Consider the following 24,062-nt stretch of genomic DNA (forward strand, 5'->3'; position numbering starts at 1 on the left):
GAGGCAATACATAGAAAAAAATAAGCTGGGCATGGTGGCTCACACCTGTAATCCCAGCACTTTGGGAGGTCAAGGCGGGCAAATTACTTAAGGTCAGGAGTTCAAGACCAGCCTGGCCAACATAGTGAAACCCTGTCTCTACTAAGAATACAAAGAAGTAGCTGGGCGTGGTGGCACGCACCTGTAATCCCAGCTACTTGGAAGGCTGATGCAGGAGAATCACTTAAACCCAGAGGACGGGGCCGAGATCGTGCTACTGCACTCCAGCCTGGGCAACAGAGTGAGACTCCATGTCACAGAAACAAAAAACAAAAAAAAAAAGAGTGAGACTCCATCACACACACACACACACACGCGCGCGCACACACACACAGCTGGGCACAGTGGCTCACTCCTGTAATCCTAGCACTTTGGGAGGCCAAGGCAAGAAGAGTGCTTGAGACCAGAATTTTGAGACAAGCTTGGGCAACATAGCAAGACCTTGTCTCTACAAAAAATAAAAAATTAACCAGGTGGAGTGCTATATGCCTGTAGTCCCAGCTCCTTAGGAGGCTGAGGTGGGAGGATGACTTGAGCCGTGATCACACTCCAGCATGTAGGGGTTGGGGGGAGGGAGGCGGAGAGAGAGGAAATTAAGGAATTTGAAGTAATATGGAATACAGCCAACAACCAGGTCTGAATGGAAGAAGTTAAGATGTATAAGATGATATCTAGGGGGTGTCTTAATAGACAAGTAGCCCTGTATGTAACTATTGACAGAAAGTACAGTAATTTCAACATTAACTGTTACAGAATACTTGGAGGGAGTCATCAGAGTGCAGAGGAAAAGGAGTGATATTAATGATGCAGCAGGATACATTTTTATGCCTCTGGATCTTTGACTTGCTATTTTACCTGACTGAAATCCACTATTCTGCCTTAGGAAGTCTTAACCTTACAGGGTAGGTTAAAACCTCACTATTTTATTAAAGCATCCCAATCAGAATTAATCCCATAATTGTCTCTATCATAATTAATCATTCTATGTCACTGGCTTATATTAACATGTTATAAGAAAGAGGATAAGACGATTGTGCAAGACATATTTTAGCACATCTACCTGCGCACATCACCTTTTAAAGAAACTTTCCAATGCCATGCCATGCTGAAAGGACAAAATTAGGTGGTCATGTTTTATATTACATAACCTAGGCAATCTCCCATCCCAATTTTGAAAAATCACCAGGGTTTTTAGATACAAGAGTACTTACGACATTATTTCCTACCAGTAATAACTAAAAAAATTAGACATGTTATCAGTCACAGTATTTACTAACAAATACTAAAACCATCTAGGAATTGACTCAAGAAAGAATGCTCAAGATTTTAAAAGGGAATATTTAAAAATTATTTTAAAGGACATAAAAGACCACAAGGATTAAAGAGACAAACCACATTCATGGATGAAATGATTTAATATTAAAATTCAATTCCCACAAATGAGTCTTTGCATCTAATGCAATTCCAACCATAATTCTAGCATTCTGACAAATTGATTCTAAAGTTTTTATGGAAGAATAAAGATCCATAAAGACCCAGAAAACTCTGAAAAGAAGAATCAAGATTAGAGATTCATTCTACTAGATATTAAGATACACTACAAAGCCCTAACACTAAAAAAATGTGGAATGGGTGGGTATAAGAACAGACCAACTGACCAGTGATACATAAGAGAGGGTCTAGAAATAGATCACATATATATGGAAACTTAGTGTAATTTAAATTCTTTGATAATCATTGAGGAATATCACATTTTTATAGGCAATATTAAAAATATGGACCCACTATTTAGAGAAAAATAAATCTGGGTTCATACCACATACTTGATATAAAGGTAAACTCCATGATGACAACAAAAGACTCAAATGTGGAAGGTTAAACTCTAAATTTTTTTAAATGTAGGATACTCTCAGAATTTAGGGTGAAAAATTATTGAGGCAAATTCCCAAAAAGAAAACACAAGGCAAACATTTAATGGATATCATTACATTAAAATTAAGGATTTCTCTTCAACTACAGACACCAAAGACAGAGTTAACAGAGAGATGAGAAGAAGATATTTACAATGTTAAGTTCTGGACAAGATGAACTAAGTACGTGCAACCCCAATCTTCCCATTTAATACAGCTATAAAACTGGGATGGAATACATGGGGCAGCTATTTTGAGGACTCTGGCAGGAAGATCAGGGAAGATAGGAATTTAAAGTACCGCTGAACTTGTGGTGAGTTTACCCATTTTTCCCCTCAGGCATCCCTAGTCTGGTTTCAACCCAGCCTCAAACCTGGAAATGAGCATAAATGCTGAAAGGGAGCTCCAAGAGAAGTCTGCTAGTTCTAGTAGGAGGAGATACATCGTATTACCTAGAGAAAGGTTTCTCAACTTCAGCACTATTAATGTTGGGTAATTACTTGTTGTGGGAGTACTGTTCTGTACACTGTAGACTGTGTGCAGCATCTGGGCCTCTACACATTAGATGCCTATAGCACTCCCCAACCAAGAGTCTCCAGACACGGCCAAATGTGTTTTGGGAGACAAAATCACCACCACCACCATAAGCCACTACTAAGAAGTACTGCTCTAAGACTTGAAATAATAGATTAAAAGGAAATGCTAAAAAAAAAAAAAAAAAAAAAAAAAAAGTCCAAATAACCCAAAAGAAAGCAGAAAAACGGAAACAGGAATGAAAAACAGAGGCTGCAAACACAAAACAAATAATGGTAGGACTAAATCCAAACTTTATGCCGTCTACAAGAATCTCACTTCAAATATAACAATATACGTAGGTTAAAAGCAAAAAGATGGACAAAGGTATGCCATACAAACACTTTTTATCAAAAGAAAGGTAGCGTGGCTATGTTAACATCAGACAAAGACTTCTGAGTGTCTTGAGTAAGTGTCCATGAACAGATGAATGGATAAAGAAAACAAGAAAACATGGTGTGTATGTGTACACATATATACACATACAATAGAATACTACTTAATCATGAAAAAGAATGAAGTGCTACCATTTGCAGCAACACAGATGAACTTGGAAGACATTTTGTTAAGTGAAATAAGGCATGCACAGAAAGATAAATTCTGCATGTTCTCACTCATACGTGGAAGCTACAAAAAAGTTGATTTCGTAGAAGTAGAGAGTAGAACAGTAGCTACTAGAGGTGGAGAAAGAGTAGGAGTAGGGAACTGCCAAAGGTTGCTTAACAGATACAAAGTACAGCTAGATAGGAGGATTAAGTTCCACTGTTCTACAGCGCTATAGGTAACTATAATTCACAACCATTTATTGTATTTCAAATAGCTATAGGAGTGAATTTTCAATGATACCAACAAATGATAAATGAATGGGGTAATGGATATGCTAATTACCCTTATTTGATCATTACACACTGTATCCATGTATTGAATTATCACAATATGCCCTGTAAATATGTAGTTATGTATCAATTAAAAATAATAATAAAAGAAAAAAGTCATTAGAGAAGATATAAAACTTACTGGGGATTAAGAGGGATATGATATAATAATAAAAGGTAAATTTGCCAAGAAAACACAACAATCCTATATAACAACAGCCCTTCAAACTATTAATACATTCTACAAACTATTAATGAAGTAAACACTGAGAAATGAAAGGAGAAAAACACAAATCCGTTAAGTGTAGCTGTGAATTTCAACTCTCTTCTCAAACTAGCAGGCAGAAAAATCAACAAGAATACAGAACAGAAATGTTATCAACCAACTGGATCTCACTGACATTAATAGAAAACGTCACCTAAGAATTGCAGAACACACATTATTTTCATAGGCTCCTGGGATATAAAGCCTTAGTAAAGTTGGCCGGGCGTGGTGGCTCATGCCTGTAATCCCAGCACTTTGGAAGACTGAGGCGGGCGGATCACGAGGTCAGGACATCGAGACCACCCTGGCTAATATGGTGAAACCCCGTCTCTACTAAATATACAAAAAAATTAGCTGGGCGTGGTGGTGGGAGCCTGTAGTCCCAGTTACTCGGGAGGCTGAGGCAGGAGAATGGCGTGAACCTGGGAGGCGGGGCTTGCAGTGAGCCCAGATTGCGCCACTGCACTCTAGCCTGGGCAACAGAGAGAGACTCCATCTCAAAAAATAAAACAAACAAACAAACAAAAAAAACCTTAGCACAGTTAAAAGAATTGAAATCATACAAATTTCTCTGACCTTTAAGACTCTTTAAGTATTTAATTATGAAGTCTTTTTTTGAGGAGTCTCACTCTGTCGCCCAGACTGGAGTGCAGTGGCACGATTTCTGTTCACTGTAACCTCTGCCTCCTGGGTTCAAGCAATTCTCATGCCTCAGCCTCCCAAGTTGCTGGCATTACAGGCGTGCACCATGACACCCAGCTAATTTTTGTATTTTTTAGTAGAGACCAGGTTTCACCATGTCGGCCAGGCTTCTCTTAAACTCCTGATCTCGAGTGATCCACCCACCCTGGCCTCCTAGAAAAGTCTACTTTATGAAATAAAATATTAAGTATATTTAAGCATTAAGTAATTTTAAATTTGCTTCATCAACATACAATAATATACCAAGACAATTATATGTGAACACAAAAAAACTTAATTATAACCTTCATTTTCATAAGGCCCCATAAATAATAATATGCAATCCCTGGCTGAAACTGGAAATGACAGTCTAATTAATCTACTAAGCCAAGAATTCTAAATTCATTATCATATCAAATCAGATTCATATGATTTGGGGACTTCTATCATAAAGAAGGTAGTTGCATAAAACTATAATTATTAATTTGCAGTGTATGCTACATTGTTTCCTGATTAAGATAAAATAGTAGCACATATATTAAAAAGAAATAAATGGCTATAATCCCTTTCCCTACTTCCAGGGCCAGGGAATGAAAAGCTAAATGCTTACATCTAATCTGGTTTGATGTTGCTTAGTCATCTGATCTTGAACCTTCAGTCTTCGGAGAAGTTCCTTAAAACCCACCATTGGTACAGGAATTAACCTGAAGAAATGCAGTGAACAATTTTCAGATCTTAAGCCCATTACTACAAAATACAAGAAGTTATGGTTTTAATAACATTCACGTAATTTTACATCAACTTTCTAGGGCTCTAAGGCAGATCTATGACTATTAGATAACCATGTTACACCAAAGAGATTTTATTCAACCTCCCTATTTTACAAATGAGGAAAAACAGGTCAGTCAAAACATTACATTATTAAATGCAAATGCAATTAGATTTTTCCACTCCTAGTTAGTTCTCACTATGCTATGCTGCCTTACCATAATCTTTTTTTTTCCTTTTTGTTTTAGCTGAAGCTTTAGCTGGACTATAATCAATATTTTTTAAAGACCATGAAAATGAAAATAAACTTCTCTTATATGTAATAATTATAATTAATAGCTCATATGTTTGCTTTCCTAGTAGCAAATATTAGTTCTTAAATGAAACAAGATGAAGACATACTTACTTTTCAGAATCAGGGTTATCTACCTTGGCCTGTTCCCAGATAATAGGATCAACACCTACCACAAATAAAAAATATTTTTTCTAAAACAATTTTCTGTTTTTATAATATGTGTATGACAAAGGCTTTCCTAAAGTAAGACCCTAAACCCAAAGCTATAATGAAAAGTGACTGTCAAATATGATCATGGTAAAAATACAAATTTTTGCAGCATAAATAAAGCTCAAAAAAAGTACAGACTGAAAGGAAGTATCTATAACCTATAGGATAATAGATTAACTTCCAGAATATAGAAAGAGTTCCTAAACATCAAAAAGGAAGACAAAAAAAATCTAGAAAATGGGCAAAGGACACAAATAGGTAACTCACAAAAAATACAAATGTAGCTAATAAACATATTAAAAATAAGTATTAATTTTTAAATTAATTATTTTGCCATCAGTGGCCAGAAAAATAACATTCCTGTTATGAATGTAAATGGTAGAACTTTCCCTGGAGGGCAATTTGGCAGTATCTAACATACATAATATTGACTCAAAAATTTCATTACCAGAGATCTATTCTAAAGAAATATATACCAATGTGTTTTATTACATGTTTAAAAGGATGTTGTTAATTACTACATAGTTTGTAATAGTAAAAAGATAGAAAACAACTTAGAGGTGTTAAGTAAAGGTGTATCCTTGGAATACTATGCAATGTTTAAATATAGCAAGATTTATCTTATGTATTGACATGAAAAGTACTAACAAATACTATAAGTGAAAAAGCAAGCTGCAGATGTATATGCAGAATCCTTTTTTAAAAGATCTACTTGTAAATATGCTTACATTTCAAATCACAGATAAAGGATTAAACAGAGTACCATAAATTGATAGTAGTTACTTCCGCAGAAAGGAACTAAAGGTAATCTATCACACAGTCAATCTAGTTATGCCATCCAGAATATTTTACAGTGAGAACACATTCAGGTTTTACTTGAATATTCAATGAATATGAGATAAGCTAGAAAAAAGCCAAAATTTTACTAGTAAATTACCTTCGGTTAGATGGATTATGGACTACTTTTCTTCGGTTCACTATTCCTCAAAATTTCTATTTTAATACATACATATTAGTTACATAATAAAAAACTAAATGAATACAAATATTCAAAACTATTTCCCAAATAAGTAGATATGTGATGATACTAATTTTATTAACATTAATAACCAACCAACACCTCTGAAATAGGGGGGGAGTGTTAGTTCTAAATCTTTCTCTTTTTTTTGAACTCTGTGATTCTAGAAACATACCAGCAGGAGGATTCTGTAAAAGCTGTTTGATCTGTGCAGGAGAAAGTTCTGTTCTAGTCATAGAAAGGGTTACACCAAGTTGCTGCAATTGTGTTTTTATATTGGCTTGTTCAAAATGGGCATATAGCGTTGTAGCTGGAACTCTTCTTGAAGTACCATTTGGTGAACGCTCAACAACATAAATAACAACTTCTGTCCTGAAGGAAGAATAACGAATTTATAAAATACGGAGCACAAAACTCATAGCCACAAACCTCAGCATATCATAGCATGTGATTTCAGAAGTGTAAGTTGAATTCAGACATGGTTGTTTTAGGAGGCAATTAAAATGTTTCCTTTTTTTTGTTTTTTGGAGCAAAGTTTGCTCTGGTGCCCAGGATGGAGTACAGTGGCGTGATAACTGCAGCCTCAATGTCCCAGGCTCAAGCAATCCTCCCACCTCAGCCTCCAAGTAACTGAGAGTACAGTCACACACCTGCTATGTTTAGCTTATGTGTGTGTATATACATAAAGTTCTGGGATTACAGGTATGATGAGCTGCTGTGCCCAATTGTTTTCTTCTTAAATCTTGAAAATAAAAAAGTTTTACTTAATGTAATGTTCATTTACAAATCAACCAAAATGATAAAGTTAAAATGAACCAGGTAAATAAGATAATATTTGGGATTTTTTTTTTTTTTTGAGACGAAGTCTCGCTCTGTCGCCCAGGCCAGAGTGCAGTGGCGCAATCTCGGCTCACGCCATTGTCCTGCCTCAGCCTCCCAAGTAGCTGGGACTACAGGCTCCCGCCACCACGCCCAGCTAATTTTTTTGTATTTTTAGTAGAGACGGGGTTTCACCGTGTTAGCCAGGATGGTTTTGATCTCCCGACCTCGTGATCCGCCTGTCTCGGCCTCCCAAAGTGCTGGGATTACAGGCGTGAGCCACCGTGCCCGGCCAATAAGATCATATTTATAAAGCGGTTTGCTTAGCTGCAAAATCCTATGTAAATGTTATTTATATAGAAAATTCTGTTGAAATTTATGGGTTCTCTGCAATTACAACCACGAGTAAAATCTGATTCAATTATTGCATCTCATTAATAATCATTCCTCCAAATATCCTAAAATAAATGTCTTGCCACGAACACTGAGAATTATACTTAGGTCAAGGGAAGTAAAGCAGTAATACTTATCCATGAATGAACATGAACAGTAATCAGTTAATAACATTTTCCAATAACATCTTTATGGCTCTCAATTTGCACGTATCTATAACAAATGGTCCCTTCCTGGCCTGAATGAAAATCTAGAAAATTATTAGCATCTAGTAAGTTAAAAAATCCAAATTTTTAAAAAAGCTTTTAAATAAATGTTTTTATAAATACTGAATAATCACTACCCGAGAAAAGACATTCTGCTTTGAGATTTAATTTGTGCTTTAGCAACGAAAACATTATTGATCACTCCCTTAGGACCAGAAATAAATACACAATAAACAGTATATTTATGTATACTTACTGATCATCTGGCAATGTTTTAGTGCCCTCTACATTTACAGTAAGGGTCTGGTTTCCTCCCAAAACTTTATGCAATGATTCCACCAACTGTTGTTGTTGGCTTCGAATCTCTGTTTCTTTTTTGTTGAAAACTAAAACCACTAGCCCATCTTCATCTTTATTACTGGGCATGCAACTATAACCTACTGCCTGTGGAATGACAAAATAAACAATATAAAAAATATGTACGGATCTTAAATCAAGTGTTTAATATTAACAGCTTAATATCTGCTAAAATGGGAAAAACAACTTAATGTCTGGTAATTAAGGGAATGATGATTCTTCCCATCATTTTGTGCCCTAGGAGGTCACAAAATTATAAAGAAAAACTATTTTACCCGGGAATAACATTAACTGATACAGTAAGATTAAAATTTCCCCTTTGAGAGAGTAACTAAAGAGCTTTCTCCCCTAAAACATTTTGATATTCATTATTGTTTGTTGTTTCTAAACCATATGCATGCAATTATAAAAGTGACTGTAAAAATCACCAATTATCATTTATTTCACTATACAGATTGTTCCCAACTTAAGATTTTTCCATTTTATATGGTGTAAAAGCAATATGCATTAATATATACATACATGGAAACCATACATGGAATTCTGATCTTTTAGTTTTTATAAAATTATTATTATAAGATAGACTTGGTGTTAGATTATTCTGCCCAATTGTACACAGATGTAAGTGTTCTGAGCATGTTTAAAGCAGGCTAGGCTATGATGCTTGGTAGGTTAGGTGTACTAAATGCATTTCTGAATTACAATATTTTCAATTATGATGGGTTTATTGGGATGTAACCCATTACAACTTGAGGAGTATCTGTACATCTGATTCATGGAATCTTAAACTAAGTTTTAAATGTATAAAGAAGCAATTTACAAATACATACTTTTAAATCACAGTAATAACAGTCAACTTACAAATACTATAAAGAATATCTGTATCACTTTATTGGTTTATATAATACAAAACTTTATGAAACAGGATTGTATTTTTTCACATATTAATAGGACCAATTATACTTTTCTAAAGAATTGCTCTTTAGGTAGAAGCCTTTTATCCTTTTCACCACTCATCTGCAACTTTTAAAAAAGAATTTAAATTAACTCAAGTGTACATTATGCATTTTACCATGTTATACACCAACTTTATTAAATTGCTATATTCAACTTATGTCTATTATTGAATACCTCTTAGCAACTAAATACGTGTATCAAAATTTCAACTACATGCACTCAATATACTTTTTGTTAGTGATGAGACAAAGAGTTGTTCTGCAACAAGACAGGCTGACCACTTTATTCAAGGATCCCATCCTCAGCCTTACAGTTCCAAACACAGGGTTATGTACATATTGATTAGGTTTACGAGACCAATGTAGGCCAATATAACTTCTAAGGGGCTGAGGTATAAACTGGAATGCAATACATAATTTGTTATGGAAAATGCATTACCAAATGGACCTAAATACTCTCACTGGCTGATAAAGAGATTTTCTGAACAGACAAATGAGAAGGTTGTTTGGTAGGCAGGGAATAAGAACACAGAAAATGGGCAATACTGTTTTAATAGCTTTGGGGTAATACATGCCAAGGGGAATTCCTGTCTGCTGGTTAATGTATACTCTCCTGGCCAATGTTAAATGAATACCACTAAATTGTAGTTTGGTGTCTCCCCTTTACAGGTGCCAAGCAAACCACTCTCCTGTTTACATTTTTTTTCTTCAGTTATAAATCACATTCTAGTCACACTTTCCTTCATTCATATTCTGGTCACCTTCAACCACACATATGTATGAAATCACTTCAATTTTATAATTTCTATATTTTCAAAATAAAAGTATAATCATACCATGTTCAAGGAGTAAAGACCCCAAGCAATTGTTATCCGGATATTAATCTAAATATATTTTCTGTTATACAAAATCTTCAATTGAAGATATAAACAGTATTAATAATACCTTAAATCGACAAAAGGGATTTTCTTGTGTGAATTCCACTGGCGGAATATTATTGTTGAAATACCCTTTTCCTGTTCCCCAAAAGGCCTGCAGTTGATTCCATTTTGCCAAAATAGCATCTCTCTCATCTCCCAATAGCGTTGGAGCAGAAAGAGCACTCGCAGTATTTATCAGCTGGTTGGACTGTGTAGGAGCTTGTGTAGGCTGACTGAAGAGACCACCTAATGCTAAAAAGGTACCCAAAATTAGTATTTAAAAACAAAACAAAACAAAACTTAATCCAGATCATAGGCATGGTAGGCAAAATAATGCCCCCGCCCCCCCACCCACAAAGATGCCCATATCCTAATCTACAGAACCTATAAATATGTTATCTTACATAGCAAAAAGGGCCTTTGTGGATGTGATTAAATTAAGCATGTTTAGATAGAGGGTTATCCTGGATTATCAGGAGGGACTCAATGTAATCATAAGATCCTCAAAAGTGGAAGAGTGAGCTCAGAGTCAAACAGATCTGAAGATGCTATGCTGTTGGCATATGGCAAGATGGAAGAAGGAGCCGCAAACTAAGAAATGCAGGAAGACTCTAAAAACTGGAAAATGCAAGAGAATGGATTCTCCCTTAGTGCCTCTAGAAGTAACACAGTACTGCCAAGAGCTTCATTTTAGCACAGTGAAATCCATTTCTGGACTTCTAATCTCTAGAAACTATAAAATAATAAACTTTTATTGTCTTAAGCCGCTAAGTTTGTGGTAATTTGTTATGGCAGCAATAGGAAACTAATACACTAGGCCAAACCTTATAACGTTAAATTTGCTTTTCTAATAATATATTTTGAGACAGGGTCTCACTTTGTTGCCTAGGCTGGAGTGCAGTGGCCAGATCATGGCTCACTGCAGCCTCAACTTTCTGGGCTCAAGCAATCCTCCTGCTTCATCATCCTGAGTCGCTGACACTACAGGAGTGCACCAACGTGCACCTGGTTAATTTCTTAAAATTATTTGTTGTAGAGACAGGGTCTTACTATGTTTCCCATGGTGGTCTCAAAACGTCTGAGCTCAAGAGACTCTCCTGCCTCAGCCTCCCCAAGTGCTAGGATTACAGGCATGAGCAACTGTGCCCAGCCCTAATGATGTTATCCAAATTAATTCCATTACCAGAACACAAATTGGGTCCACAAAATTAAACCTACACATGAAAGAAAGAAAGGAGGGAGGGAGGGAAGCATGCATGAGGATGTAGGATGCATAAAGATGTAAGATTTTTTTAAATAACCATTATTACTGTTATATTTGTATAATAAATATAAATTGGGGGATACAAAGTCAAAGTCTAAAAATCATTGTTATATCAATACCAGCTTACTAAACATTTTCCTTTCTCTCATTATTAAAAAAATATAGTAATAACAAAAGGATTAACCATCAGTATTCTAGGCTAAAAATTTAGATGGCTGTGTAACTTTGGGCAAATCACTTAACCTCTGTGGGATACCAATTTCTCTAATGGAAAGAAGGGCCAAGTTCTTAGGGCAGATAAATATTTCCCAAAGTGTGAGATAAGTACGTCATCTTTTAACAAAGGGAGGAGCGAGTCTAAGGCTCAGAGCTTAAGGCAAAGGTATCTACCTAGAATTTATTAACACTATATTTTCTTTGTACTTAATTTCAATTACCTTTTCCTTAGAGCAAATGATACTAGTTTTCCACTTAGAGCAGCAATAAATTTTACTTTAAAATAAGTGTATTTAGTGTTTCAAAGTAAACTGATTTAAAGAAAATTCTTTTTTTTTTTTTTTTTTTTTTTTTTTTTTTTTTTTTTTTGAGACGGAGTCTCGCTCTGTCGCCCAGGCCGGAGTGCAGTGGCCAGATCTCAGCTCACTGCAAGCTCCGCCTCCCGGGTTCACGCCATTCTCCTGCCTCAGCCTCCCAAGTAGCTGGGACTACAGGCGCCCGCCACCTCGCCCGGCTAGTTTTTTGTACTTTTCAGTAGAGACGGGGTTTCACCGTATTAACCAGGATGGTCTCGATCTCCTGACCTCGTGATTCGCCCGTCTCGGCCTCCCAAAGTGCTGGGATTACAGGCTTGAGCCACCGCGCCCGGCAGAAAATTCTTAAATAGTAATACAAATGGTATACAGATAAGGAGAAAACGTGAATACTAAAATGACCTGAGTTTTAAAACACTGTATTAGATATTATTTAAGTTCTCTTTCAGCTCTAAACATTGAAGGTCCATGGAGTTTCTACAGAGATAGAGAGAGACTCTTTTACTCTCCAGAAAAGTATTAATTCCCAAATGAGTATATATAAACATTGGCAAGAACTGGACTAGAACTCAGAACACCTGAATCCTGGTTTATTACAAGGTCACTTTCTATCCTTCAGCAAGAAATTCCCGGGCTTTATCTTCCTCAACTTTTAAATGACATGAATCAACTGTGATCTCTATACTGAGACATATGTAGTCAGCCTCTCATTTTATACTTCACACTGAATTATGACTGTACCAGTTTACTTAAAGTTCACCAGCTGGAGGGCACTGATGAACTCAAATTACAAAATCCAATACTCTTTTCAAGACCGAATAATATTAGACTTCTTATACCTTGCGACCTTCTCAGAGCCCTCTTGCTGTTGATTATTCGTTTGGCCCCCAAAGAAAATCTTCACCTTCTGCTGAATACACATCCTCCTTGAAAGCCCTTGTCCCTTAAATTTCCTGACAATACAGTCTCTCTTGGTTTTTTATATACATAAACACATTCATTCATTCACTCACCATTAATTCATACAACAAATATTTACTGAGTACCTACTAAGTGCTCAGAGCTAAATGCTAAAGATACAGTGGTAAACAAGGTAGACAAGGTGCATTAAACAAACCGAACACATCAAACAAATATTAACAATTGTGATAAGTCCTTCAGAGAAGTACAGAGGTTCTGGGAGTACTAAATAAGGGAGATGATCAAGCCTGAGAGAGGGGTCAAGAGAAGACAGTTCCATCAGCACTTCAGTTAGGGCCTAAAGGAAGGAGCCAGCTAAGCCATGGGGTAGGGGTAAAGGCAAGCAACATCTCTGTAGAGACAGAGAGAGGAAGATGAGTGGACAAAAGCAATAAGGAGGACTAACAATAAGGTAGGAAAAAACTAGACTAGTGTCACAGAAGTTAAGGTCTCCCACTGGCCAAATGCAACTAACTGAAACATATTTATTAAAGACCATGCATTCAAAATGGTAATTTTATGAAGTATAAGATCAAATTTTTTTAAAATCCTAACTCCTTGGATACCATAAGAAATAATGAGGCCACAAACTCATTTTTACAAAAAGTGTCCATTAAAAAGAAAATTATCCTGCCTTTACTATCTAAACTGTGTATTAGCGTGATCAAGCAGTCTTGGAGGATGAAGAAAAAGTTTCTTTTACAGAAGAAATTTCAGTGTGATAGGGAGCAAATTAGAAAATCACCATTTTGCAACCCCTAATAAGATAACTGATTGAGGCAATAATCTTCAAGGAATGAAACCATTAGGTTTCATTAGTAGTAAGTAATCTAAAGTAGTAAGATAAAAATATGCTGTAACCATCTGAACCTACTGATCAATCTTAGCATCACCATAAGTGAGATAGTCTTTCAATGTGATGTGATATGAAGCACACAGCACCACTTGCAAAATGTTCTTACCAAAAAAGCAGAATCAAGTCCCTAAAGCAAACTTTATTTACCACAATTATGAGAGATAAAGTTAAATAATATTACAAGGAAGCAGAAGAAAAATACAGAATGGGGGACATTTAACAAGACAACTGGAAAATTTATGAGGGAAAAAAACAGAATGAGGAATTCTCTACACTAAAAAGAACTTAAGGGACATGACAAGAAAATGAATGTATGGTCCATGTTTGGATCATGAATCATGATTCAAACAAACCAAATAAGAAAATACTTTTGAGACATAGGGAACTCTGATTATAGATGGGGTATTAGATACCACCAAGGAATTATTGTGGGTTGGAATGAGGTACACATTTTTAAAGAGAGAAGTATAGTAAAGCATGAAATGACATGCTTGGGATTTGCTCTCCAATATGTCAGTGATTTAAAAAAAAAAAAAAGGAAAAAGGAGACAAGAACCAATGTGGCAAATTCTGACTTTTGATGACTCCAGCTGGTAGGGTTCACATCACTATTCTTTTTTTCTTTGTTAGCATTTTTCATAATTAAAGAACAGTAAGTGTTCACTGGATTTACTGAGATGATTGATGACCTTAACTTATTTGATAAAATAAAGAAACAAAAACCAGACTGGCAAATAGTTTGTGATGGGGAGGAGAGTGGTAGCTGAAGTGAATGTGAGATTAAAGTAGTTTTTTTGTTATTAATGTTTCAAGAAAAAATAAACTTTAGTTATTTATATGTGGATGAGAAGGTGAAGACTAGGGGAGGGAGTGCAGCTAGAATAATCAACAGCACACGCACCCTGAGAAGGCAGGAGGTTGAGATCCCGAGTAAGGTAAAAAGAGGAAAATGCGGATAGAGGGAGAAAAAGAAATAGATTTGGTGGAGGGAAGGTGAAGGAATTGCAATAAGGAATTCTATTTTCTCTGTTTTTTTGTGTTGTTTTTTTTTTTTTGTGAGACAGAGTCTTGCTCTGTCACCCAGGCTGGAGGTTCAGTGACACGATCTCAGCTCACTGCAACCTCTGCCTACCGGGTTTCAAGCAATTCTCGTGTCTCAGCCTCCCAAGTAACTGGGACTACAAGTGTTCACTATCATGTCTGGCTAATTTTTATATTTTTAGTGGAGATGGGTTTCACCATGTTGGCCAGGCTGGTCTCTGACCTCAGGTGATCCGCCCACCTCAGCCTCCCAAAATGCTGGGATCACAGACATGAGCCACTGTGCTCAGCCCTATTTTGTCTTTGAAGCAGCAGTCAAGGCCATCTGCTAAAAGTAAGAACAGATAAATTTGAGATTTGAAGAGAATAAAGGTTTAAAATTACTGCTATAGAAAGCGGGAGAATAAGCTGAAAGTAGAAATTTCACAGGATTACCAGGCAACATTGAGACCTGAGGTTCGTGATCAAGAATTTAGAGAGATATTATCCCCTCTTCCATAACATGTGATTTTTCTCAAACACTATCTAGATAGACAGTTGGGCTTATAAAGGCTTGGAGTTTTTTCAGGCAAATGTGACAAAAACAAGGAAGTTTGGCATATTGGCAAGAGATATAGAAAATGGAAGGCCATGGAATCTAAGCTAGTTAGAATACTGAAGATAGAAAGAGCTAACAGAGCAGAAAGTATCAGTTGTCGAAAGATCCAACAGTCTTTTGAAGGATCCTATATAATCAATGCTTTGGCTTGGAAAGGACTTCTGGTGGTTGTCAGAAAAGCCAAATGTGACTTTTCCCCTTGATTCACAGGTGTTGCCAACTGAGATGAGTATAGCTGTGATTAGTAAAAGGGAGCTAATTAGTATGAGGAATACATGAACGGGCATCTCTATACTGAGAGATGACAAGCAGTGATCCTAACAATGCTGCTCAGTATTTTATGGTCAATAACCTACTTGGCTTGGGGGTATGAGATGCTGGCATTTAAGTGTTAGTGTTTCTAAGAGTTTTGTTCTAGTATTCTCCTCTTACTCTGGAATCAGGTCTCCTAAATGACATCATCCATATTCACCACTTTAAATACTACTTATGTTCTGATGGCTTTCATAAATATATACAACTACCCAGGGGACTCCTCAAACTCATTACCCACAAACATCTGCTCTTGCTTTAGTATTCTGTATCTTAGTGAAGGGCAAGGGATCCTTTAGTTATGCCATCCAGAAGCCCAAGTTACCTTTATCCAGTCATTAGCTTTTACTGATTCTGCAAGTTAAATCTCTCTCAAATTCACATTCTGTTTTTTCTCTCCACTCTTAACTGTCACTGCCTTAATTCAGGTCTTCACTATTTCCTGCTTAGATTTTGGCAACAGCTTCAGAACCCATATCTCTGCCTCCATTCCAACCCACCTATAGTCTATCTTTGTATTTCTCTAAGAGATACTTGTAAAAATCTGATTATTTTCCTGTCCAGCTTAAATCCTATAATGGTTTAGAATTGCTTAAAGGACAGCTCCTTAGTAGAACATATAAGGCATGCTAATAATCCAATTCATATCTATTTCTCTAACTCTCACCACTGACCCTAAGGTCATTTATGCATTAAAACTGCACTGATCTAGTTACTGGTCCCAAATGCATTATACTCTGCTATAAACGATGCCACATTATTTCCTCTGCGTGGATACCCTAGAATCTCCTTGACTATGAGCAGGGATTGTGGTCTTCAACCTTGTACACCCAATGCCTGACATATGATACATACAATAAATGGCTATTACATAACAAAATGAGTCCCTTCCATTTTTAAAACATCACCAGATTCAAATTCCCATTTTCCTAACAAAACTAAATGGAACTACAGTTACTCATAGTTGGAGAGACTATTTTAAGAAACAAAGGAAACACTTCATTTTTGCTGTCCTTTCCTTAACCACTTAAATATTTCATCAAATTTTGTATTTTTGCAGGATTGTAGAAAAGATGAATGACTGGAATAATTGAAGAATAGTTCTGAGAATAGTATTCTATTATCTTCATCCTACTGTTAGGCAATCCTTGAAAGTCATGTTTAATAAGTTAATAACTAATCTTCAATGACTGAGTAGGATGAATTTTAACTAGTCAATCAAGTTACTTAAGAAAAATGAAACAAAAGTAATTTTAAGAGGCATCAGATTGGAAAAGTGAAAACAGCACTAGAAGGAGTAGTTGAATTTACGTCCCTGTAAATTCAGAGGTATACAGGTAATTCACAATCTCTCACTTTCCTCTCTTCACTCATAAAATGGGGATAACAAAAGTATTATTTCACAGGGTTCTTGTGAGGATAAGTTAATCTATACAGAACAACCCCTGGAACCTACTGCCACACCAGCTAGTATGGATGGTTAGTAAGGAAGCCATCAAAGACTAATAACCTGACTGTGTCTAAGGGACTTGGGAGCCAACTTCAAAAGGCTTGCCCCGGCCAAAGATGTAATAATTTAAGCATCAATAAGAACGGTAACTGCAATGGATTAAAAAATAGCAACTAGTTTAAAGACTGCAGTTTCTGACATTAAAAAAAAAATTGGTAATCTTTGGAGAATGCTAGACCACCAACTGTTTATTCTGAAAACCAGTAATAAAGAGAAAGAATCAACCAAACAGATGAAGTCAAGTTTCTCCTCATAGAAGTATTTCAACAAACAAATGAATCCAGGTGAAATGGCACTATTTGTAACCCCCAATGAATTAATGGATCTAGGTAATGATCACCAATGGCTCAATGGCTGATCAGCCATCACCAATGGCTGATCACTCAAAAAAAAGATACTATATGTCTTCTGATAAAAAATATACCTATGAAATAGTCTTGCAAACAAACAACAAAACAACAAAATATATATATGTATGCCCCAGATCTAACCCAATCATCAAGAAATACAGAGAACAAAGGAATGTGTTAAACTATACCATAGGCATGCAATCAGAAAAGTCTTGACTAAAAAACTCTCTAGGATAAACGATCTGTTTTCTTCAACAAATTAAAACATAAAAAAGAGAGGCCGGGCGCAGTGGCACACGCCTGTAATCCCAGCACTTTGGAAGGCCAAGGTGGGGAGATTGCGAGATCAGGAGTTCAGGACCAGCCTGGCCAATATTGTGAAACTCCATCTCTACTAAAAATACAAAAATTAGCTGGGCCTGTAGTCCCAGATACTCAGGAGGTTGAGGCAGAAGAATTGCTTGAACATGGGAGGTAGAGGTTGCAGTGAGCCGAGATCGTGCCACTGCACTCCAGCCTGGGCAACAGAGCGAGACTCTGTCTCCAAAAATAAAAATAAATTAAAAAGAGAGATAAGACCATCCTGGGTAACACAGTGAAACCCCGTCTCTACTAAAAATACAAAAACTTAGCCGGGCGCGGTGGCAGGTGCCTGTAGTCCCAGCTACTCGGGAGGCTGAGGCAGGAGAATGGCGTGAACCCGGGAGGCGGAGCTTGCAGTGAGCTGAGATCCGGCCACTGCACTCCAGCCTGGGTGACAGAGCGAGACTCCGTCTCAAAAAAAAAAAAAAAAAAAAAAAAAAGATAAAAGAAGAGCCTATAGAGATTTAAGACAGGCAAAACTAAATGCTGTTTACATACTTGAATGACAACACTATAAAGTAAGGAAATGATCACCATAAAAGCCAAGACTGCAGGTCCTCTGATGGGGAAGCGAATGGGAGGGAAACGTGGTAGGCTTCTGAACTAGCTGGCCAGGGACCATCTCCTGACATAGGCAGTGGTTACAAGGCTGTTAATCTTTGTAAACTTATATATAATTTACTAAGCTGTACTTTTGTGCAGTTTCTCTATTTGTTATTTTTAACAACAAAAATTTAAATGGAATGATCCTACACACAGGAACCTTATAATTCTAACTGTGCCAATCAGTGTTCTCCCCAGCTGCTATCATATATAAACATGAAAAGCAACATTCCAAATCTTTTGGAACATATGAATAATTCTTATAAAAAGTCCACTAAAGTATTTTGAATGCACCCAATAATGTCAGCTAGCATCGTCACGGTTTTTTATTTGAAGCTGAAAACCTCATACTTACTAGTTTGCTGCTGCTGCTGCTGTTGTGTATTAAATCCTCCAAATCCCAGTCCAGTTCCCAAACCGGTACCTAAACCAGTACTAGTTCCCGTTGTTGTGCCAAAACCAGTACCAAATCCAAAACCTTTGTTCTGAGTACCACCGAAGAGTCCTTTGAATGAAAAATTGGAACTTCGTAAGTTAAAAAAAAAAACAAAAAACGACCTCTACTTCATTTACTTCTACAAATGACTTAAGATGGCCTCTTACCAGTAGTGCCTGTGTTAGTGGGGGCAGAAAAGCTGAATGCAGAACCTGCAGTTGTAGATGTTGTCCCAAATCCTCCAAACCCACCTAATTAAAAAAGAACAAAAATAGAAAGGAAGAATCTTTTGTATATATAAAGGCAACTTTTTAAAATTATAATTGCTACATATAAAATCAAAATATATTGATCTAATTTTTCCTTTCTCTACTTTCAAGATCAATTTTTTAGAAAACTATACTACCAATCGAGAAGTCAAAATGTTACAAGAAATGAACTAAGCATTTAAAATAGAAATATCACAATGTAATATATACCCTTCAATTAAAGGGGTGGTTAACAGTTACAGATGAGAAAACACATTAAGCCTATTGCCATAATTCTAAAACGACTATGTATGTACTTTTAGAGGATGTGTTGCAAATTCATATGTCTAAACAGTAAAGACTAAAGTAGACTATGTGTTTACTGACAGGTGGAACTGTTTAAAATGAATAGTTTTTTAGATCAGCAGTTCCTAAATTCCAGCAGATACAAGAAAGGTAGTTTAGTAGTGTCACATATTCCCAGTTTTTACCCCAAGAGAAACAGGAAATCTGGATTTTCCATGTAAAATGTATGGGTTTTTAAACCCTAATTCAACTACTTTTTTTTTTTTTTGCAAGGAATTCAAATGTTTTGAAAATAGCGTGCCAAACATATCACATTAGCAGACTCGTTGCCAGTTTGCAACCTTGGTTTTGGTGAATTTATGTCAAGATTAACTTATATTTCTACTTAGTCTCTGTCAAGACTAAGTAACTTTTCAAAGGAAGCACACCAATACACTTACCTCCATACAACAAGAATGTGTTTCTTGAAGGAAGAGATTTGATAGATAAATGGAATGCTAGCCAATCTAAAATTGTTTTGTTATTTTTGTAACTTATTGTCAGTCTTCAGCTGATTACCAAGGGTATCAAAAAGCCTTTCAAGACAAATGTTTGAACCATTAGTGTCGAATTATATTGCAGGTTTTTTGGAATCTACCTTCAATTTTATTTATTTCTGGTATACAACACAGATTCATCAATATTGCAATACAGAAAATACAAGAAAAAAATGCAACCATTTTATATTAATCACCTCATTCTGATTTGGAAAACTACTCAAGTAAGCTGCATGTTGCATGCAGGCACAACTAAATATTCTATTTACTTGTAGGTTCTACTGCAGTACTGCAAACTGTAAACATTTTCATAAAAATCACCTAAAGTACTAAGCATTGTTGTAATCTCTTTTCATTACTTTTCACTTCCACAGAATAACTACGATATAATCTGAATTGGCTACACAATAAACACTAGTCAGTTTCTTATCATGCTCCACAACATCAAAAATCTTTTAGTAATAGCAGGTCTACAAGTATACAAAATAAAAAGTAAACAAGAACTTTTATCAGCCCTCTGCTGAAGGTTAACACATACAAAAGTAGTTAAAACATGTTACATTATCGTAACTCAAAACTTAACAGTGATAACTCCAAATGAACATGAAATCAAGCAAATACCAACAAGTTTATTTACTGTTGTTGAATTATGAGCTGGGTGGTTTTATTCGGAAACACAAATTTCAAAGTAAGATTTCTGTTTTACCCAGTGCCAATTTTAAGCAAACAAGGAAAAGCAAACACACCAAAGGACAGTGATATGTGATCACTTCGAATACATCTTAATTAAAATGGATCATCTCATCTTTGAAGTTTTCAAATATTCTTCTGTTTTCAACTCAGATGCTAGGGTGATAATCACATTGCAGTAACAAGTGAATGAATAAAATACCAAACTTCCCAAGTAAGGTTTAGGGAGTAAATAATGTTTATCAAATGCATATAATTGGCACGGGCATAAGAGGCATAATGTAAGAGACTATGGACGATAAATTCATATACGAGCAGCTGAAGAACAAGATTTTTTTTCTACAGTGTCACTATGTAAAGTACACATAAACCTATTTTAAATGCATACATAATATCATTATTGCGTCTTGCAAAATTTTTTTAATGAGCTTCAAACAACCCACATGCATAAGAAAATCTTCATAATTATCTTTTTGAATGCAAAGACGTCTAGCCTACCTTTTAGAATTCGGGGCTATATGCCATAAAATTAAACTGCTCTCTTTGAGCTTTTCCCAAAATTCCAGAAAAGAATTGGGGATTCTTTCTATAATTACACATCTTATAGAAATTACACATCTTATAGTATCCTAATCTGCTGAGTTGACCAAAGAAATACATTATTATCATTATAACACAAGTTAAAAAACAAAACAGGTTACTGCTGTTCGTATAAGACTTGTTTCTCTTTGGAAACAGAAGGACAATAAAATGAAATCTCAATGAAAGATGCAGAAAAAATGAAAAATGACTGCAGGAGTCCAAGAATCCCAGGATGGGCTTGACTGGTGGTGAGTTTATACTTTGGAAGTCTTATCTAATAATTTAAAAGATATATTCTATTCAAAATTATAATCCAAATGCTTATCATTTGGAAGATAAGTACACATTTAATAAAGGAACACAACTTGCAAAACTTTCCTAAACCACATCTTTTAAGGTACTAAAAACTTGATATAAATGTTTTTGATCTGAGATCAGGAAACGAATTTCCTTTCCTTATTAAACAAGTAACAGTTCCTTCCCAAACTCCAGGAACCACAATATTCTTGGACTCCAGCTCCCAACACTCGTTACACATACAACCCGCAGTATCTACCTGCACTTGCCAGACTGTTACCAAAATTGAACGGAGTCGCCGAGGTAGTAGAAACACCGAAATTCCCAATATTAAAGTTCACTGCAGGATTAGCAGTTAATCCGAAACCCCCAAAATTAAACCCACTGGCGGTGGAGTTGGCAGTCTCAAGCCCACCAAATCCTGATAGGCGTGTAGGCAAAGAAACAAAATTTTAAAAAGGGGGAGAGGGAAAAAGAAAAGAAAGCAAGGTAAGGATTACAAGAATCAGCAGGAGGTTTCACAGAAGTGAACAAACCTGGTTTTGCTCCAAACAGTTTAAGAAAGCAGAGTGGGGGTGGGGTGGGGCAGATGGAAGAAGCACGACGGATAAGCCCCATAGCGAGGACCACAAGGGGCCGGGGCTGGAACTAAGGGAGTCAATGGGCAGTGCCGGTGGATCCCCAGCCCCATCCTCGCTGGCAGCGGGAATCACGCAAGCGTTCCCGCCTATCTGGGAGGCTGAGGTGCAGAAGGGAGGGAGGGAGGCTCTCGGGCAAGGTGAGAGGGGAGCAACCTCCAATTTCTCTGAGTAGAACTCCCCGGTGGCGGGAAGCGAACCGCTGAAGCCAGGGCCCTGTGGAAACTCACGCGCGGCGCGCGAGCTTCTAGTGGGACCTCGAGTACCCCCGCGGCCTCCTCGGGAGCCGCCTCGGCCCACTTTGCGGCCGCCCGCCCTTTCCCAATGCCTCTAAAGTCTCCGCGTCGGCGGGAGATCCCAGGATACCCAGATCGGAGAGTCTCGGACAGAGGGGGCGGACCAGACCCTTCCCCTCCTTCCCGGGTGAAGGTCCAGGGGGATCACTCACCCGCGGGGGCCGCGGTGGCTGCAGCGGTACCGGAGGTGCCCGAGGGAGCCCCAAAATTGAAGGCCATGTCGCGAGAGCAGGAGACCAAGGAGATTACTCCCGCGACGCGCAGCGCGCTCCTCTTCTCAGTCCGGCCCGGAAACCGCCAGTCAGATCACCGAGTTCCGCCTCCTTTCTGGCCTAGCCTAAAAGGCCGGAAGGCGCCAAGGGCGTAGGAGCCGGGTGGTTGTGAGGGAACGCCCCCAGCCGGCTCACTTCCGGTGGGGTTCACAAGATGTGGGGCATCACTGCTAAGGTAAAATGCTGGGACGCTGGCGAGGGTGTGCCTCCTGGGAGTCCTTTAAAAACTGCCGTAGGGAGGTTCTTTGGGAAAGATGTGCAGAGGCTGAAGTTGTTACTGTAGGGATACGCGGTAAACAGCTAGAATTTGCATGTGGTAGGGTTGAAGTTGCTGCCCCATCAAAGAGTGGAGCTGGGAGGTCGGGCAGCTGGGCTGGGTTTGAGAACCCACCACCACCCACGAAGAGATGGTATTTGAACCCAGTGCTGAAGGATGAGTAGGCGGAGCAGAAGAAGTAAAGAGGGTGCACGTTGGAAGAAATGAAAGAGAATGGAACTGTAGCAAACACGTTGCGTTTACTCTGTGCCAGGCACTCTTCTAGACATTTTACATAATTTAATTCTCAGCTATCTTGTGAGGTTGGTTCCTGCTATCTCCAGTTTATAAAAGAGGAAACAGGTACCAGAGGGTCAGGCTGTGTCCAGAGTCAGTACTCCTAACCACAGCTCTAAGGAGCACTGAAAAAGAGGGGAAGAGTGGTCCCCCTCCATCTTACTTGTAATATTATTTAATCCTCAGAATAACTCAATAGAGGAGATTCTGTAACTATATTTTGCAGGTGAGATGAGAGGATTGAGGTTTGGAGTTGTTAAGCAGCTTGCCCAAAGTCACCTTGCAAGTAGGTTCTGGAGTCTAGTTTTGAACTCATGTTTCTCCACTCCAGAGTCCCAATTTGTAAAAATTACCATTATATTATATTGCCTTGTAAATTATGGTAAGGATTTCAGACTATTTCTTGAGGGTAATGGGAAACCTTTAAGGGGTTTTAGGCAGAGGACTAGTATGACTAGAATTTTATTTTTAGAAGATCCCTCTGGCTGCCATGAGGAGAATGGATTGGAAGGAGCCAGCATGCCTCGGGAAGGTAG

The 24,062-nt window shown here is 37.4% G+C and overlaps 1 protein-coding gene across 1 annotated transcript in view; it reads right to left on the minus strand.

Moving 5' to 3' along the window:
* Positions 1-23,056, minus strand: part of NUP54 (nucleoporin 54) — a 33,806-nt gene extending 10,750 nt beyond the window's left edge. Inside the window, exons 1-8 of the mRNA XM_050790858.1 lie at positions 22,854-23,056; positions 19,276-19,359; positions 19,028-19,177; positions 10,311-10,537; positions 8,309-8,496; positions 6,810-7,006; positions 5,518-5,572; positions 4,954-5,047 (exon numbers count right to left, since the gene is read on the minus strand). Coding sequence (XP_050646815.1) covers positions 4,954-5,047; positions 5,518-5,572; positions 6,810-7,006; positions 8,309-8,496; positions 10,311-10,537; positions 19,028-19,177; positions 19,276-19,359; positions 22,854-22,920 — 1,062 coding nt within the window. The 5' untranslated portion in view covers positions 22,921-23,056. The remainder of the gene's footprint in view (positions 1-4,953; positions 5,048-5,517; positions 5,573-6,809; positions 7,007-8,308; positions 8,497-10,310; positions 10,538-19,027; positions 19,178-19,275; positions 19,360-22,853) is intronic.
* Between the last annotated feature and the right edge of the window lie 1,006 nt (positions 23,057-24,062).

Source organism: Macaca thibetana, chromosome 5, assembly GCF_024542745.1.
Source record: "Macaca thibetana thibetana isolate TM-01 chromosome 5, ASM2454274v1, whole genome shotgun sequence".
Lineage (NCBI taxonomy): Eukaryota > Metazoa > Chordata > Mammalia > Primates > Cercopithecidae > Macaca > Macaca thibetana.